Source organism: Phasianus colchicus, chromosome 20 (genome assembly GCF_987193195.1).
Source record: "Phasianus colchicus chromosome 20, bPhaCol1.hap1.1, whole genome shotgun sequence".
Taxonomy (NCBI): Eukaryota; Metazoa; Chordata; class Aves; order Galliformes; family Phasianidae; genus Phasianus; species Phasianus colchicus.
Window position 1 is genome coordinate 10,539,727 of NC_143455.1, and position 17,991 is coordinate 10,557,717.

The 17,991-nt window shown below is 53.7% G+C and overlaps 1 protein-coding gene across 13 annotated transcripts in view; it reads right to left on the reverse strand.

Annotated features, from left to right (window-relative positions):
* The window catches only part of CACNA1G (calcium voltage-gated channel subunit alpha1 G), a 105,061-nt gene that overhangs the window by 55,346 nt on the left and 31,724 nt on the right, over nucleotides 1-17,991 (reverse strand). For 12 of the 13 annotated variants that reach the window (XM_090122092.1, XM_090122085.1, XM_090122091.1 and 9 more), the window contains exons 6-14: nucleotides 17,681-17,972; nucleotides 17,132-17,224; nucleotides 14,918-15,716; nucleotides 14,783-14,827; nucleotides 13,554-13,915; nucleotides 3,217-3,368; nucleotides 2,556-2,741; nucleotides 1,390-1,504; nucleotides 1,003-1,158 (exon numbers count right to left, since the gene is read on the reverse strand). In XM_090122092.1, coding sequence (XP_089978218.1) covers nucleotides 1,003-1,158; nucleotides 1,390-1,504; nucleotides 2,556-2,741; nucleotides 3,217-3,368; nucleotides 13,554-13,915; nucleotides 14,783-14,827; nucleotides 14,918-15,716; nucleotides 17,132-17,224; nucleotides 17,681-17,972 — 2,200 coding nt within the window. Of the gene's footprint in view, nucleotides 1-1,002; nucleotides 1,159-1,389; nucleotides 1,505-2,555; nucleotides 2,742-3,216; nucleotides 3,369-13,553; nucleotides 13,916-14,782; nucleotides 14,828-14,917; nucleotides 15,717-17,037; nucleotides 17,225-17,680; nucleotides 17,973-17,991 lie in introns of those variants that run through there. The other variant, XM_090122089.1, reaches the window with a different exon arrangement.

The following is a 17,991-nucleotide window of genomic DNA, read 5'->3' on the forward strand; positions in this document are numbered from 1 at the left end:
ACGGCCACAGCAGTAACAATTAAACAAGAAAACACCGACACAGAGAGAGACGATACAGAAAAATGAGAGAATTTCTTCTAGCTATCTCCTGGTACGATTCCATTAACGTAACTCTAGATTGCACTGCAAAAATAATAACAATAATAAAAATAAATATGGTTCTGTGCATAGCTGTTCCCAGGCTGGTAGGATATTAGTACACACGGCAACAAATCTTAAATAATATTCCTCTGCTCCGGCTCGCTTATCAACAGCAGAGACAGTATGCAAAAGCGCAGGCATAGAAGCAGTCCCAGCAAACAGCTTTGGGCTGCTGCTCCCCCTCTGGTCCCCAGCAGGATGCAGCCCCCCATCCCTCCGCACACTGGGAAACTCCTGTGGGGTGGGTGGGCTCCGTAGGTCCCCGTTTTGGGGTGCAGCTCCCAGCTGGGCAGCTCAGACACAGAAATCACAGCTCCACGCTAACCCCCCAACCTTCCCCAAAGCCCACAGCACCCTGGGTGCCGTATGGAGCTGGCAGGGATGAGGACCAGGTGCCTTAAAATGGAGGCCATTGAGGTGCTGGAAGCAGGCGGAGCTCCACAAGCACGCACTGCCAAAGAAGTTAATCATGCTCCTAATCTCCCAGCAGCCTGCGTAAATTTTCAGGAAGGGTTTTAATCTGGCTCACAAACATGGAGAGAACTGTTTCAAAGGCACTGTCATAGCAGTTATCCCATCTGCAGTGCCTGACTCACCGCTGAGTTCTCCCTTCTGCATTAATGCTAACAATGCTTTTCATTTAAGCCCTTCATTTAAAGGACTTGCTGTATTAAACTGTGCCTCGGTTGAGCAGAAAGGAGGAAAAAAAAAAAAAAAAAGACCTCATATTTTTCCCCACTTCTTTTCATGTAGCACTCTGGTAAATGTGCTGCTGCCCACTTCAGAAATCGCATTCCTGCTGCAGGTCTGCAGGCTCTGAAACATTCAAAGCCAACAAAGGCGCGAGTGAGAGAACATTACCTCCGTCTGGAAGCCCTCCACCAGGATGGCCACCAGCAGGTTGAAGAGAACGTAATTCCCAAACGTCATGAGGGCAATGAAGTAGAGTGCTGCCCAGGAGGAGGTGGATGCCATGCCGTTGTAGAGGACCTTGTTCCAGTCTTCCTGGGTCAAAATCTGCAGAGAAAATGCCTCAGGAGCATTTTGTCAGACAGAGAGCAGCACGTTGGCATCTGCTCTGGGTGAGCTGTCTGCAGGCAAGCATCCCAGCTTTGGACATGACCCCTAGCTGTAAGTAACGTCCATATTTCAATGCCTCTGCAACAGGAGCTCCAACGAGCCGTGCCGCAGCCGCCCCACCCCCACAGCCCCGGAGGGCAACAGGTCGGGCTGCTCTCTGCTCAGTACCTGGAAAACGGTGACGATGGCCCAGAGCAAGGAGTCGAAGTTCTTCCTGTCGGGCAGAGTGTCGCCGTCCCGCTCGGAAGCGAACTTGCAGCCAAAGAGGTGCATCCCCAGAATGCTGCGAGGAGAGCGCAGTGCTGAGCCGGGGCTGCACCGCAGCGCTGCCCCCCAGCTGCAGCAGGGCCCTTCCATCCCATCTTTTGAAAGATGAGTCATTCCTTCACTGAAAAGCACTCCTAGAGAACGTGCAAACTGAGAGTGAATTTGGGTCAAATCTGTCGCGCTGCTTCGGAAAGCGAGCCCGCTCCTTCCTTTTCCTTTCCTTTGTGTTTTGTCAGTCACAACATTTTGTTTCAGCTCTTTCTAAACAAAATGTTTTGACTTTCCGCTTTGCGATGACACAGTTTTCAGCAAAACATGCTTAAACTGAACGGGGAAGACAAAAAGGGTTCCTGCGAATTTCTGAATGGAGCATATCAGGGGGCTCACCACATCTCTTCCAATTTTGACATGAAAACAGAATACCTTTCATTTCAGATTGATGCTAAGGGAATAATTTGTCTTCCCCCGCTCTCGGCCAGTAACCTGCATAATCACATTATTCACAGCTCTGTTCAGCATCGTGGCAGCAAACAGTGCTTCAGAGCAAAATGCTTCACTGGGAAAAGGATCATTACTGCACAGAGCAGCTTTCATCAGCCTTCCAGCACCGGGACACTGGAGGAGTGGATGTTACCCAGCCTTGAGTTGAAATCCAGACCCAAATCCAGAATTCTGGGGCTACCCCAAACCTGTTTCTAGCATTCCCACTGCAGAACTTTACTTCTCTGAGGAGGCCGTGCCAGAGCACGAGCACCACTTCTGCTGCCTTTATTTTAGCAACATTGCCCTCTTCCTTAACAATATTCTCAGCATCAGGCTCATCCACGTGTAATGGGACAGATGTCTCAGGGTGGTGTCAAGGAATCATCCAGATGAAGGATTTTCCTTGCAAATCATCTCACAAAGACAGATGTCTGATTTGGCCAGAATTAAAAGAAGATTGGCATCAAACCACTGCCAGTGCTGCTCTGGGACTCTGAGCTCAGAAACGCCGCAGCACGGTCCCCTCACATCCCACAGGATCCCACTGAACACCCTGGAACACAGAGCTCTCACCAAGCACCCACCTAAATATGAAGATGAAGAGCATCAGCAGCATGCAGAAGGTGGCCACGTTGTCCATGGTCTTCATGAGGACAACAAGCTGCCGCTGCAGGGCTGGCATGAAGCGCACCAGCTTCAGAACCCGCATGAGCCGGAAGGTCCGCAGCACCGAGAGCCCCCCGCCTTGCTGCCCCACGATCTCCCACACGCTGAGAGGAAAAGAGTTCGTTGTGGGATGGGCAGAGAACACCTGGCACGGAGGCATGGGGAGAAGAAGCAAAGGAGAGGGGGGAATTCGGAGGGAAGAGAGATGGGGAGTGGGAGACCCTCCTCGGGCAGAGAGGAGCTCCCAGTGCCTCCTGGAGCTGAACCCCACCAGGGCCAGAAGCCCTCAGCTGCAACCACAGTTCTGTATGTGCCCAAAAGCAGTTATTTAACCGGGCACTGGTTGTGCCATTTGGGTCCCAGACTCTCCCAAAACGGATACCTTTCTGCATGGGCTTCTCTCTGAAACGACCAGAAAATAACCTCGAAACATCTATTAGCAATTGTGTCTGATTGTGTTAACTTACAGCAGAGAGAAGCGCCATAGGGAGGCAGTTCTGCCCACTCACCATTACGTTCCATTTTAATGGGCTAGCCAAATGAAGGGAAACGTGCGTAAAGAAAGCTCTAGGTTTGTACCTAATCACCACGATGATCCCATCAAAGATGTTGTATGGGTTCTTAATGTAGCCAAAGGGGCCGTAAACGAGGACTTTGAGCAGCATCTCCAGGGCAAAGAGGCTCGTGAAGACGATGTTGCTGATCTCCAAGGCGTTGGTGAGCTCCTCCGGCTGGAAAAGAAGGGATGGAATGGTTTGTTGTCCATCTGGAAAATACACCTGGAAATACAGCCAGCCCAAATTGCACAAGTGGAGGAACATGAGGCTGATGGTAGCGGGACAACGTGGCAATAGCTCACTTGAAGCCCAGGAGAGAGAAGGAAAACACCATTAGATTTGTCATGTTTATACATCCATTGGAAACTGAGGAAGTAAATCCAGACGTGGGCTTTGCATACATCGCAGCGTTAGCAGTAGGTTTATGTCAAAGCGTCATGAACCAAAAGATTTAAGCTAAACCTTTCTAGAGCAGAGGCTTTGGGTGCTGTAACAGAAATACCTCCAAAAAAACTCACTATCAGGAGACCTGAACTACTGCAGAAGGGCCCAATCCCAGCATTTCAGTCAGGCAACCTAAAAATAGAAAAAGAACAGCAAACTGACTTCCAGCAATCTTGGACCTAAATTAATGCCTTTTGTGTTTCTCTGACACACTTCACAGAGGGTTCCCAACAATGCCTGCAGACACCAAGCGCTGCGCTTTCCATGGCAGGTGGGCGGGCATAATTGGAAAACATATGGCAGGAGACAAAAGCAGTGCTGTAGTCTGCTTGGGATCAGACTTCACCACCAGCATCATCAGGAGGAGATCTCAACCCAAAGCCCTTTTCCCCATTTAACGCCAAAGCACAGCCACAAACACAGCACAGCCAGGGGGCCACACAAGCTGCAGGTCCCAGCCCCAGCAGGCAGTGTGGGAGCCCAAAGGCTTGGCGTCACCGTCCTGCCCAGAGCATCATCAGCTCTGATTCAGAGACAGGAGAAACCAAAGGTTTTATGGCTATGTGCCGTCTATAAACAGTTAAATCCCCATGGACTTCCACTCCCTGCTGTTTCTGTGTGTTGAAGTCTCCAGGCACAGCTGGCCGAGCCTGTTGAGCTCGAGTTCCTCCACCCCAATGCGGTGGCAGCTGGGGACTCAAACTGCTCTGACGTTATCTCAGCAGTGCAGCAGTCCCAGAGGACCTGCAGAGGTCCTGGTGGGACTTTGTGATGACAAAGCAGCAGTCCCCAGGTGGCAGAGCAGGAAACGGCAGCATCAACAGAGAAAAATAATTGAAAAGGAAAAAAGGGAGATTTGAATGCTTCCTGCACCTCAGACACCCTGGTAAATGAGCATCCCCTTGGCTAGCATCTGCCAATCACACACCTGACATGACCTAGAGCCAACGCCTCGGCTCCCAGTATTAAACACAGTGCTGGTTTAACATCCCGTCCCTATGGGAATAACTCAGACACAAAGCAACAAACAGGCTGGGAACCCATACACCAAGCTGCACCTCAGGACAATTTTAAACAGCTGAAAGTCTACATCGGTCCCCAAAAATGCCAGCTCACAAAGAAGTGCCCCCGTGCCGCAGCAGCAGAGCTCTCAGCACTGCAGCAGCAGTGCTGCAGGGAAGGCAGCGTGCTCCTGGCACAGCCCTGTGGAGCCCCGCTGCTGCCTGCCATGTGCCCACCAGCAGCCCTCCTCCCTACTGGGCTGTACCCAGAAAGCCACCTGCCCTCTGCTGCTGCTCCATGTGATCTTTCCCATTTCCTTTGCAGGAAAATGATCCAAACACCTGAGATGCTGAGCACACATTGTGAAAGCGGAGCGGGATCTCCTGAAACTAAATGGAGAATTAATAACAAAAACCTGAGATTAATGGTCCAAACAGACTGAAGCAGGCAGGGAAGCCTCCTCTTCCCAGGCAGAAGATGTGCATCCCCAGCACAGCCCAGTGCTGCCACAGGAAAGGAGCATCCCAAAGAATTATTCTGCACTGGGAAACAGCGCGTCCCAAGGCAGCAGATGGGTGCTGTGAGTTACACAGAGGGTTTCCTTGGGGTGCTCCCATGTGGGCAATTCCCATGGCGCGGCTCACGGGGCTCCACATTCCTTCCAAAGGATGCATCACCGCTGTGCCATGAGCGGTGCCTTCACACACCTGGGAATTATCTGCAGGAATGGGGGTGGGCTGTGCTGTGTGCCCGCCTGAGGGGATGCTCACCCTGCAGGGACTCAGAGCCTGGGGGCAACGCCGAAGCCCAGCTATGGGATTCCCAAGGAGCCACATGCACAGATAATGAGGCTGCTCAGAAGGTGCTGCTGCCTTCGGGAAATCACAGGCGTGTCTGAAGCATCCTCCCTTTGGCAGCACTAAAATCCTGCAGGGAAGTGGCTTTTCCATCCAGTGGGAATTAAAACTGTCATTTCAAAGTAGATGGAAGAGTTTCAGATGTGGCCAACTCCAAAGTTCTGAAAGCCCTGCCCTTCATGTCAGCCCCTACTCCCTCATCCATTTGCTCTGTGCTGCAAATTGGAATAGGAAAATATAAATAAGTCAGCCTGAAGAACACGGAAACTTTCGTTCACAAAATGTTCAAACAGATGCTTCAAATATCTCAGATAATGTTTATATATATATATATAAGTGAAGTCTGCTAATCTCCTCATCAGTAGCAGCAGTCACTAATTACAATGAAAACATCCTATGATTAAATGAGCAGCACCCAGAAGGAGAGAGATGCAGGCATCGGCTCATCCTCCATAAATCCAGAATTGTGTCTCCAGGACACTCTCCCCACTGGACACACAGACGTGGTGCCCTGGATACATCACCCCCTGTTAGCTCTGTGTTTGCACAGTGTCAGTGTGTTGCTGTACAGCACGGCATGTTGATGAGAGCTGGCAGCACATAAAACAGGAAAGCAGCAAACAAACACCGTGCTGCAAAACAACACGTGGGAAGCGGAGCACGGGAGGGGCGAGCTGGGCTGGGGGCATGGGCACACAGAACACCCTGAATTCAGCTGCAGAAGAAAGAAAACATCCATCCCATTCACCTCCCCATGCATGCTTGGGGGAGCACCCCAAGCTCAACCCAGTGCTCACATGGGCGGTGCTCCCCCATCCCCCACAATAGGGTGATGGAATGCTACCAAGCACCCTGGCACACCTTGCAGAGAGCTCAAGAGGCTTTCATTCCTGCCTTCCTCTAGCCATGACAGCAAAATGACCATGCCACAACCCAGGAGCTGGAATCGATGATCCTTAATGGGTCCCTTCTAACTTGGATTATTCTGTGGTTTTGTGGTTCACAATGCCCATCACCACTGGACCTATGCACACAGGGTCCATGTGGGCACACCTGGAGTGGCTGTGCCCTGCCAAGGGGTGTCTGCATCCCACCCAGAAGCACCTGAGTGGCCTAACAACAAAACAGAACACCAAAACCTTCCGTTCCCCAGTGCAAAGGGGTGCCTGGGGGGCAGGGAGGGCCCCACTGAGCCCAGCAGAGAGCATCCAGGACAGCACACAAACTCCGGAGCCGTTCCCCGACTGCAGAACAGAGCCCTCCTGAAAGCATTTCCATGGCAACTAGAGAAAAATACCACAGAAAGAAAATAACGACCTCAGCTATTTCCCAGGAAACACCAACATTTTACTGAGTCATCACCTGCAGATTTTATATATTTATATATTTATATTTTTACATAAGAAAGATCAAACAGGTCACATAAACAGGTGAATCTCCTCTCCCCTCAGCCTGACACCCTCCCACCAAAGCTTCCCTGCACTCCCTGTGGGTGCAGATGTATGCACTGCGTCCTCCTCGAGGCCCAAGCAAGAATGGGGCAAATGTAAGGAATTTGGACGAAGGGAAACAGCCATCAATCAGCAAAATGCCCTGTCCCACGCTGACTGCCCATCACTCAGAACTGGCAGCTGGCTCCAGCAAGAAGCAGATGGACAGGGATTTACCCGTTGCCCAGGTCCAAGCTGTGCTGTGAGGCTTTCCCTGCAGATCCTTTGCCAAAATGGCTAAAAAGAAGAATTTCCCTCTTGGAAGAGGGCTTGGGAAGCAGCAGGACAGAGGGCTCGCACTCGGCTCCTCCACCCACCGCACCCCAACATACCTTTCTCCCAGCTGTGCCCCTGCACCCACCCCACAACTGCACTGAGAGCCCGAGGGCACCACGGTCTGCTATCCTGCCCCATAGCCCTGCAGCCCCACACCCGATCGTCGGAGCCACAGCAGCTGCTCTGCTTGAGCTCATCTCCCCCAGCCTGAGATTTCAGGATGAATATTATCCCAGAAAATGCAAGAGAAACACGGAGCAGCTCATCCCTGCACCCGGGTTTCGGAGGAGCTTAAGCTGAACAAAAGCTGCATTTCCACTTGGTCACACCTTGTAAGCACTTGAGATTTAAAGCCCTCTATTTCTAGTTAAGCTCCACCAAGTTTCCAACTTATCTCCCCATTAGTACTTGAGAAGTACCGAGGGGAGGGAGGGCAAAAAGAAGCCGGGAAGGAGCGGCACCTGCACGGATCTGCTGAGACCGCCTTCTGGCGCCTGAACGCCAGCTCTGATGCTGACGGGCGGCCGCGGGGGAACGCTGGTGGTTTCCTTCCATCAGCAAAAGCACGTTCATAGCACAGAGCTGAAAACTGGGGCTGAGAGGGACGCGGACCGACCTCCGTCGGGGAACCTGGGAAGACGAGGGGTGACGCCTGGAGGGCACAGAGGAAGCCGCAATCAGGGCGTTCGCAGAAAGCTGGGGAGCTCCCGAGCTCCGCTGTGTGCGGGCTCCGAACCGGGGGTCGCAACCGCAGCCATCAAAGCTGAGAAGAGAGGAACGCCCGGATATCTGCAGAGCAGGGATGCGCCATCCGCATAGGGATGGAGCCATCTCCAGAAATGCATCCTGTGCCATTTGGCCGAGCAGAGTCTGCTGTGGGCGCCGGCAGAAAAGCGATAGCGCGGGGCGCTGACGGCAGCTGAAACAACAGCTGTGTGGGGGGAGACCAGGCAGCACGAGGAGCTCCAACCCCGAGCCAAAAGCACCGGGGAGGATCGGTGCTCACAGCTCCCATTCGCAGAGCTGAAGGAGAATTCAGGGGATGTCGCAAACCCGCGTCGGTTCATCCATAACGCATGCGGAGAACTGAATTGTCTGATAAGAGCTCAAACGTTTTCCCACTGCGTGAAATCTCTTTTAATTCTCAAAAGATTCCATCTCCAAAACTGGGATTAAGCCTGCTGTATGGGCAGGGCGCTGCTGTGAGAGCACCTGAGGACTCAGCTCTGTGGATTGGGAGCAAATCCATTAACAGACACGGGTTCCTACAAGACCTCATAAACCCCTCACGTTGCTGAGGAGTGGAAGAACCCCTGAGGTCCAGAGAAGGAATCACCCCCAGTGACAATCAGCCAGCCGGTTCTGAAGGCAGCCATCCCAGTGATTAACAGCTCCAGTGCCGTCCATTAGCATCGATTTGACTCCCCTGGTCTCCAACAACAAACCGTTAATAAGAGTAATTTCTGCTGAAGCAAGAGCTAATTGAATACAACACGTGCAAATCTATAGGGCACCTTGTTTTCCTGCAGGCTGAGTGCCCCGCGCAGCTGCAGTGCTGGGAAATTGGGATGTTGCCTGCTTTGAGCCAGCAGCTTCTGAGGGAGGGGAAGCCTCAGCCGCTGCCAGAGCTTGGAGCCTGGCTGGGATGAGCTGGCACGGGGCTGGGAGATGTGTCACGGAGTTAAATAGAGACATGGGACGTGCACCAAAGTGGAAGCAGAGCTGTCTCTAGGAAGCAAAGACATGCACGAACGCAGGACTTCATGGGCTCCTGGGAAGAGCATGCACTGTCCAGGGAAGGGAATCTCCTTGGTACAGAGGGACACATGCCCATGCATAAGTGTCTTCCTGGATCAAAACCTAACAAATCAGATTTATAGGGGGAATCATCAAATTGTAAGCTTCATAGTGAAAAGGTCAGGATAGGCTGCTGACACAGGGTTAAGGGAGCCCAGCACTGCCTGGCACTGGTGCAGAGCTGGCACTGCCCACCGGGATGGATGCTGCCTGGGGACAGGACTGGTCTCTGAATCCCTGCACCAGTGGGACACAACCCAAGTGCCACCTCACCTCCAGTCCAGGGTGACCTGAGCAGTGGGCACCCCACAGGCTGCAGCTCACGTGATCCTCCACCACCTCTTCTGGAGGCAGAGGAGCACTTGGAAAGACCCCATTTTGGCACACAGGGATGGCCAAGTAGCAGCTCCATATAGAATCATAGAATCTTAAAGGTAGGAAAAGACCACTAAGATCATCTGGTCCAACCATCAGCCCATCACCACCATACCACTGAGCCACATCTCTCAGTGAGATATCTACTGTTTTGAACACCTCCAGGGATGGTGACTCCACCACCTCCCTGGCCAGCAACCCAGTGCCTGCCCTCCTGGGATCAAAGTGCTTCTGAACCCCAACCCAGATGGCAGTGGTACCAGTGACAAGACTGCATTGGCTGTGCCATCACACACCCAGCACCTGCAGCAGGACACAGCAGGACTTTAGCATTAGATGTTGCTGTGAGCTCAAAGCCTCAGCAGGGCCCCTTCCTCCTCCCTCTGAGAACGGCCTCCCGCTGCCGTGAGCTGCTCTCCCTGGATGCTGTCCCAAAAAGCCATTCCCCCTTGTCACCCCTCCAATGTGCTTTCAAAAATTGGAAAAAAAAAGTGTCTGTAGAGGTCTGAATGATTTCCTCTTCCTTCCCACAGCCCACAGGTTTGGTTCTGCCGAGATCCAAACCCCCACACTGTGGCCTCTGCGGCTTTGGAGAGGCCGGGGAGGACCCTTGGGTTGGGACCATGGCTCCTTCTCATTACAATGGTGAAACGCCGCAGAGACAGCGGCTGAAATTCAAGTGCTATTCAAACAAACGGGGATGTGGGGAATAGTTCATACCGAGCGAGTTCAGACAAGGAAAATCGGAACAGCCAGGCAGCTCAATGCGAACCAGATTTTAAAAACAAAAACAAAACCCCGAGCCCTTCCTTCAGGAAGCTCTCACCGAATTCTTTCCCCTGCTGAGAAGTTCAGCATCACGCCTTGCGCTAAGCCTCTGCATTTCACTCCAAGGAAGGGTTTGACAGAAAGGAAAGCAGCACATTGTGGAGTGCAGCCTGGCTCAGCGCCAGGGCCGGGGGGAGCGCAGCGCAGGAGCCCTCTGGTTGAGCAGCACATTTTGCTCCTGCACTATGGCAGAACAAGCTTTTGCAAAGCCCCGGCATCGCTGCGGAGACTCAGCTTCCCTAAGGCGAATCAGTCGATTGGTTCAGCAGCGTACTTAAAATCCCCCAGAGCCTACCCTGAAATCACCTTTCTATTTCCCTACCCAAAGCTAACAGTTTCTACCTGCATTTCGCTTCAGCTCCGTAGAAAAACAAGCTCTTTAGCAGTCACATCAATAATCCGCAGCAATCTGCTTGTCGTTCCCTGATGGAAAATTTCACACCGCTGCCCAGCAGCAGCGATGCGCTGAGCGCTGCCACTGCTCGGACCTCTGCCTTCCTCCCATGGCAGAGGCACAGCCGGCGGCAGGGGGGCTGCACAGCCTGCCCACATCACTGCGCCCTGCCAGCTGCGCCCCGTGCTCACACACACACCGGAGCCACGTAGAAGCGGCCCCACGCCGGGTGATGCAGTCAGCCAGGGTGCTGCCCAGCGGTGTCTGAAGGAGCTTGGAGGAAACCCAGCTCCTGGGGAAATGGCTGTTGTAATGATGTGATTGTAGGGTGATCTATAGAGGTGAGGTTTCGGATTGGAGGTTCTGAGGGGGGGAGCGGGGGGTGAAGCCCTTGGGATGAGGACCAGGGTGCTCATCTTGGCCTGGATGACTGATGGAAGAATACAAGCAAACAGCAGGAGCAGGTGGGGAGCAGTGTTTTCAACCCCCCCTGGTTCCCATTGATTTCAGTAAGCTTTCAGGCTGTTGCCGTCTTCCTAAATATCCCAGCTGACCGCCCTTGGGTGGTGTCAGCTACACAAGAGGCTGTGAGGACTGTCCCAGCCTTCCAGGACGAAGCAGGGCCCTTCTGGATGCGAAGGCGGGATGCAAAGCCTCCAGAGGAGCTCACTTCTCAGCTGTGGTGGGGACCTCAGCTGACCAGCACCTGGATGTTCTGCTGGTCCCAGAACTGCTGGATCCTACCCAACACTGCTGGGATCGCACAGAACCAGCCCAGCCCAGCCCAGCCCACCCCTCCCACAGCACACAGCTGCTGGAGTATCCTCTCCCCTCCAGCACCGTGCTGGTGAGCAACACAATGCTTCTGACAGGGCATCATAAAACATGTCCTGAAAGAATTTATCCTAACATAGCTTGGTGTGCCCAGGGCTGCCTTGCGTAAAAAACAAACAAAACAAAACAGAAAAGGTAAATATTCATTAAATAAGCAGAGAGATTAATATAGAAATTCACAGAGTCAAGTACTCTTTGAGCCCCATCACCTCTCTGCAAACAATCACCCAATGAAGATAAATTTGGTGAGGCTGATACCTGCACATTTAGGAAGGTCTCTTATAAAAGAAAAATCTCATGTTTCAGTGTTTATCATCCCTGCAGAAAGGCCTGGCCCAGCATTTCTCCACTCCAATTCCTGCTCTCATAACTGTCAGATTATGAAACTGCAGACTATAAGCTTCTCAAGTTAACAGAAAAACACCTCTCTGTTCTCTGCCGCCACTCTAAGCAGATGAACTAATAAAAACAGGCTCAGCTATGCACTGAGTGCCTGGGAGAAAGGAATCTGGAACAGTAGTAGCTTCAAAATACTGTCAGAGAAAGCAACCACCCACAGGATCTGGAGTCCCCCACGCACATCCGCTTCCTTCACCTTGTTACCAGAAAACCACCACAAAAATCTGCCTTTTGCCATCTACCTGCCTGCCAGGGCACACTGCTGGTGGGGCAAAGGCCAGGATTTTCTCCAAGACAAAGAATTAAGGACTTGCATTGTTGCCCTTGAGGCAACAAGCCAGGAGCCTAACCACTCCATCCATCCATCCATCCCTCCATCCCTCCATCCCTCCCTCCCAGCACTCATCCCATCCACCTATCCACCTATCCATCCATCCATCCCATCCCAACCATCCCTCCATCCCAGCAGGACAGTTCCCATGAGCACAGCAGTAGCCTGCAGCAGCACTTCCTGAAATGCTGAATGGGAGACCAGCATAGGCCTCCCACCCCTGGACAATCCCAGCACAGCAGACCTGCTGTCACTTTCCGTGCACTCAGAGGAGAAATACAAACTGTTATCAGTTTCTGTAAGCCGTCTCCCTGCAGGTTCCCAGGAGATGAGCTTTATTACTAAACAAACATGGACTCATGGAAGGTTCCCCTGCAGCTCTGTAAGCATCCCTATGATGAGTGGCTCCCTACCTGTGGGACTACAGGAGCACAGCTACTAATGCATGCTGAAAACAAAGGTTAGCCAGCCAGACCGCATTAGGACGTCACGGGGAAGGCGCTGGTTTGAAGGGACACATTTAGCACATCCGAGTCTCCCTGGCGTTCAGGCACTGAGGCATTAATGCCATAGGAGGACACAGGATTTGGAGCCACTCTGCAGCCACCACCACCAGCACTGTGGGCAGGGAGGGAACGTCTCCACATGCAGCAAGTGCAAAATGTGCCAGAATGGGGAATAAACAACAGTGACTCGAGATGCAGGAGGTTCCCACAAGGGGCTGGCATGGAACAGGGATGGCCGTGGCAGGGACAGCCCCAGCACTCCACGCAGCTGCTGGGGCCGAGCACCAACATGCATACAGCAGGGTTGTGCAGCATCTCAGCACGCAGGGTCATGTCTTCCCCAGCACAAAGCACACACCTGCAGGAACCAGCCCAACCCATCCCGTGCAGCGTCCATGGGGCTCAGGGTAGGGGAGCAATGCATCCACGCACGCAGCCACAAAAGGGACCAGATGGTGCCTTCTGGGAGAAGAGCTTGTCATCCCTATGGAGACACTCGAGAGTGGCAACCTCTTTTCTTAATGACAATATACAGGGAAAAGCTCGGCAGGGGCACAGCCGCCTCTTGCCTGCAAGGACTGCACTAATAGAGTGGAGGAACAGCCTGCGATGAGTCTATTTTGGATTCATCACACTGCTGCTGGAGCGCTCACCAGGGAGCTGAAGGCATTTGTCACTTCCTCCCCCAGGATGGTAAATTCAATAGACCTTCTGTCTGCGGCTGCACTGACCCCAGCTGCCACATGGCTGTGGTGCCAGCACGGAGCTGAGCATCCCTGGGATGTGGGATGAAGGATGCAGGATGGAGAGAGGGCAGCCAGCTCACCTGCTCGTGGTACTCGATGCCCATGCTGAGCGTGTTGATGAGGATGGCCACCATGATTCCACGGCCGAAATATTTGCTGTCCACGATTTTCCGGAAGGTCTCGCACACCACACGCCAGAAGGCCAGCACGCGGCTGCTGCTCCTGGCCCAGGCTCGGCCGCGCTGCGGGTCCCGCTGGTCGCTGTAGTGGGCATCCTGTGTGAACTCGTACACACCCTCGCTGTCCGAGTCCGTCTCGTTGTCTGTCTGCTCGGCCTCGTTGGCCAATGCCTTCAGGCAGTAGGGGCAGCTCTCGGCGCTGCGGGAGCTGCCGTCCAGCTTGGTGCAGGGGCTGGCAATCTTGCAGGAGCTTGGGCAGGGACCTGCAATGACAACATTTAGGGGAGGGCAGCCCATTAGCCAGGACAGGAGCAATTCCCTATGCACAATGATAGCAAAATATTGCACTCAATACAATGGGCCATGACAGCCTGTAGAAAGCAATCATCTCCCACAGCCCTGGCACAGGGTGCTGCAATTAGCAGAAGCTTCGCCACCAGCAGAACTCCCTTCCTGCTCCCACTGGTTGCAGATGCTCCAAAATCCCCAGCTTCCCCCCGCTCCCAGCTGCCAGGTGGCTCCTGGGATGACAGCAGCAGTGGGACTTTCTCCCCAGCACCAGCGGCAGAAATCTATGCAGCAGCACCAACGCAAACACAGAGCTGCAGCAGCTCAGAGCCCAGATCTGGGGATGGGCTCTGGGATGATGAGATGTGCCCTTCCCTGCACACATCCCTGCCTGGAAAGGCCAAATCCTGCAGTGTTCAAGGTCAAGGTTCAAGTGGTGGGGGAGGGATGGCATCAGCTGCCTGAGAAAGCCTGGCCTGGAAACACTTCTTGGAGGCTAAATGCATTTGAGCTCAGTTGGCTAATGCTGAGAAAGCTCAAAATGTGGAAGGGGAATGAGCACCTTGCAGGAAAGGTGTCAAACCCCGGCTTTGGGAAAGCTGCACATCATTCCTGATGCCACTTCAGTCTTCCTGAGCCGGGGAGTGAAAGGATGTGGGGAACACAGGGATGCGGGGAGTGGACCCTCTGATCACAGAAAAAAAAGCATACTGGGAGGAGATCGGGAAGAGAAAGAGAATGGGTTCATTACAAACAATCATTTCCCTTGGATTGGTTGAAACCTCCCTCCTGGTTTGGGCTGAGATGCATTGGGTTGGTTGGAAGATTCCCATTGGCCTCACCTCGAAATCCATCACCTTTATCTGTAACGTGGACTGAAAGGAATCCTGGAAAGGTATAATGGAAAGAGAAAAGAATGAGGAGGGAGCTCCCATTTCCACTCCACAGCCCCGTGCTGACCCCAGCCCCGCACTCACCCGTGCTCTGCGTCTCCAGCAGCTTGTGCATGGTGCTGTAGGGCCCAGGTGGGATGTTCAGCCCACTCAGCGTGCTGCTGCCTGCCCCCACTGCTGCCTCCCCCAGGCTCTTCTCCTTCCGCACCTCATGGGAGGTGCTGGGGTGCACTGTGGGGTACACCTTGCTGCCCATCACCACGCTCCTGGGGACGTCCTCTGGGCTCGGCTGCGGGAGGGCCGCCCGGCAGCGCACCGGCTCCACGTGGCAGTCGGCGTGGTAGATGCTATGGATGGATTCAGTGCCGCCGGCCGTGGCGGTGGGAGCCATGTGGGGGCTTGGGGCCGATGGGGGAAGCATCAGCCGGTTGGTCCCGTTGTGGAGAGAGCCGGTGTCCACGTCGCTGATCTCCGGGCTGGCGCGGGGCGCCCGCAGGTTGCCATTGCCCAGGTGGTAGTGGTGGTGGTGGTGGTGGTGGTGGTGGATGAGGTGGTGCACCGAGGACCTTCTCCTGGAGCGACGCTTGCCAGCGTGCCGCTCAGCCCCCGTTTTGCTGGCAGGGCTGGTCAGGAAGCCCATCCTCACGCCCGCCACCCGGTAGAGCTCCACCAGCTGCTTGCTGCCCTTCCGGGCGATGTACACCAGGTACTTGAGGAGCTCGTCGTAGCAGCTGCCCGGCTCTGAGAAGCTGGCCAGGGTGCTGGCGTTGGACAGGTAGCGCACCCGCTGCTCCTTCATCAGCTGGCTCTCGCGCTGCTTCGTCTCGGAGAACTGCGTGGCTATCACCACCAGGCAGAGGTTGATCATGAAGAAGGAGCCCACCTACGGGGATGGGAGCCATCAGCCCCAGCCACTCCCACCCCACAGCCCTGCCTGGTCCCACGTCACCAGGAACACGGACCCCAGTAAGGGCCCCGACCCCCAGGACTCCCACGCCAGGGCTCCGCGGAGGACGTCAGAGATCAAAGGCAGGAGGAGATTATTTTGACAAAAAGCTTTTGCTCTTTTAAGAGGGTGTTTTTCTCTCTCCGCAGACGGCAGTTGTAATTATTGCAATTAGTGGCATTACGATGAATGTGCTGAGCCTTCCTGATAGGAGCGTTTTTTCTGGCAGCGTGTGGGTAGCTTGTGAGCAGATCCCTTTCCCCTGCTAACGGGATTTGCAGGTTACTGTTACGCAAGGGCATCAGCAGGCTGCATCCACAGCTCGGAGATCCCAGTTCCAGGCTGGCTCCACCAGGTCCTGCTTTCTGCAGATGCCAGCCTGGACCACAAAGAATTTCTGGTGTACTAATGGGTTCTCACACACCACCAACATTACTGCACAGCACCCAGGAAAGCAATGCTTCCCTTCTTCTCCATCCTTATGGGAATGCAGAGAGTGAGGGGTTCCTTCATTGTGGGGGGAAGCTAACAGATGAACCACAAAAAGCACTGCAGACAAAACAGCCTTCTCATCAGGGTTTGATGAGGATCAGAAACCCCTCCAGTGGCCCAATGGAGGACGCTCAGCTATTTTGCTGGATTTGGGCCAATTAGACAGGAAGAGGGGGACTCATCTCACTTATCTGAGCCACATCTGAGTGAGGCACCTAATGATCCTTTAGAGTTGGGAGAGAAATAGGCGCATCAAGTCTGCAATGCATCTAATTTATTTTGAATGTCTACCTTAGGAGCAGATGAATCACCTTCTAAAGCACCTATTTTTCTCTCCTGATGCTGAAGGGAGTCTAGACAACGAGCTCCCCATCACAGCAGACATTGCTGCTCGCAGCCCATCACAGAGCCCACCCCACAGAGCTCTCTGCAGCTCTGCTGTGGATGGGTGCTGTGACGCTGTGCTGTGGGTGGGCTGTGGGCAGGAATCCTTTCCTCTTTTCTCAGCCTGCGCTCTGATGTTTGGGGCTGCCTCCCCTAAATGTCCCTTCTGCGCCTGTTGGGCTCCTTGGATATGGGGGAGCTCCTGGCCAACCTCCCCCATTCCAGATCTGAAAACATGATGGGGTAAATTTGCCAATTTTAAACTCAAATTCAAGGAGGCAACTATGGGGTTGGGAGCGTGGAGGACAAAGAGAGAGGTGTTAGAAGCAACAGCGAGTGTATCTACCAGCGTTTAAGAGCATCTTTCCTTCATGTTTTCTACCTCTCCCACGTGAGAGCAGCCTTTACATTCACTGTGCTCTCTGCCTGCCCCTCCGGGCCACTCCACAACTGCACGTCCCCACGAGGCCACTCACGATGATCAGCAGGATGAAGTAGATGAAGTTGTAGAAGGAGTGTGCATCCATGACGAAGTACATGATGTCCACCCAGCCCTCCAGTGTGATGACCTGGTGAGGCAGAGGGGGAAGACAAACCCATCACAGCTGCATCACAATCCCCAGGGAGCAGGCAATGTCACTGCTGGCTGGGTCCGTTCTTACACCCACAGCTGGTCCCAGAGCAGTGCCAGACACTGAGGAACCAAAAACCGCTCCCATTCAGACCAATCCCATGTTGCCTCTGCCCACAGCAAGGGCTGCGTTCAGCCCTTCTTTTCCAGATGGACTTAAAGACAACTACAGCACATGCAGAAGGAAGAGCACAGTCCTCCTGCACCCAGAGTGCTAGGACCAAGCTTTTATCCACGGAGGCATCTGAGCAAGCACCATGTTGTCTCCCTGCCATTTCCAGCACCTTTACACTACTACTATACATGTACAGCCTCAGGAGTGTGGTCACACAGCCCCATAACACACGGGGAGGAACAACCCCTGCCCCACAGGACGGTTTCCATGCCAGCTCACCTGAAATATTGCAATCCAGGCATAGCCGATGTTATCGAAGTTGATAGCGCCCTTGAAGGGGTTGTGCTCCCCGGCAGAGCAGTTGGTGTAATACTGGTTCCAGTTGACGCAGGACGTGTTGGTGGTGTCGTTGTAGGAGTAGTAATCCAGGGTGCACTCCAGGCCCTCCTCCCTGCGCGTCGGGATGCTCCGGCAGTAGCGCATCCCGTTCTCACGGGGTTGGGAGCAGATGAAGGGGTTCTCATCTTCATTCTCAGTCTGGTAGTACCGCTCCAGATCCACTGCGTAGGGGCTGCAAGTGGACAGAAGGG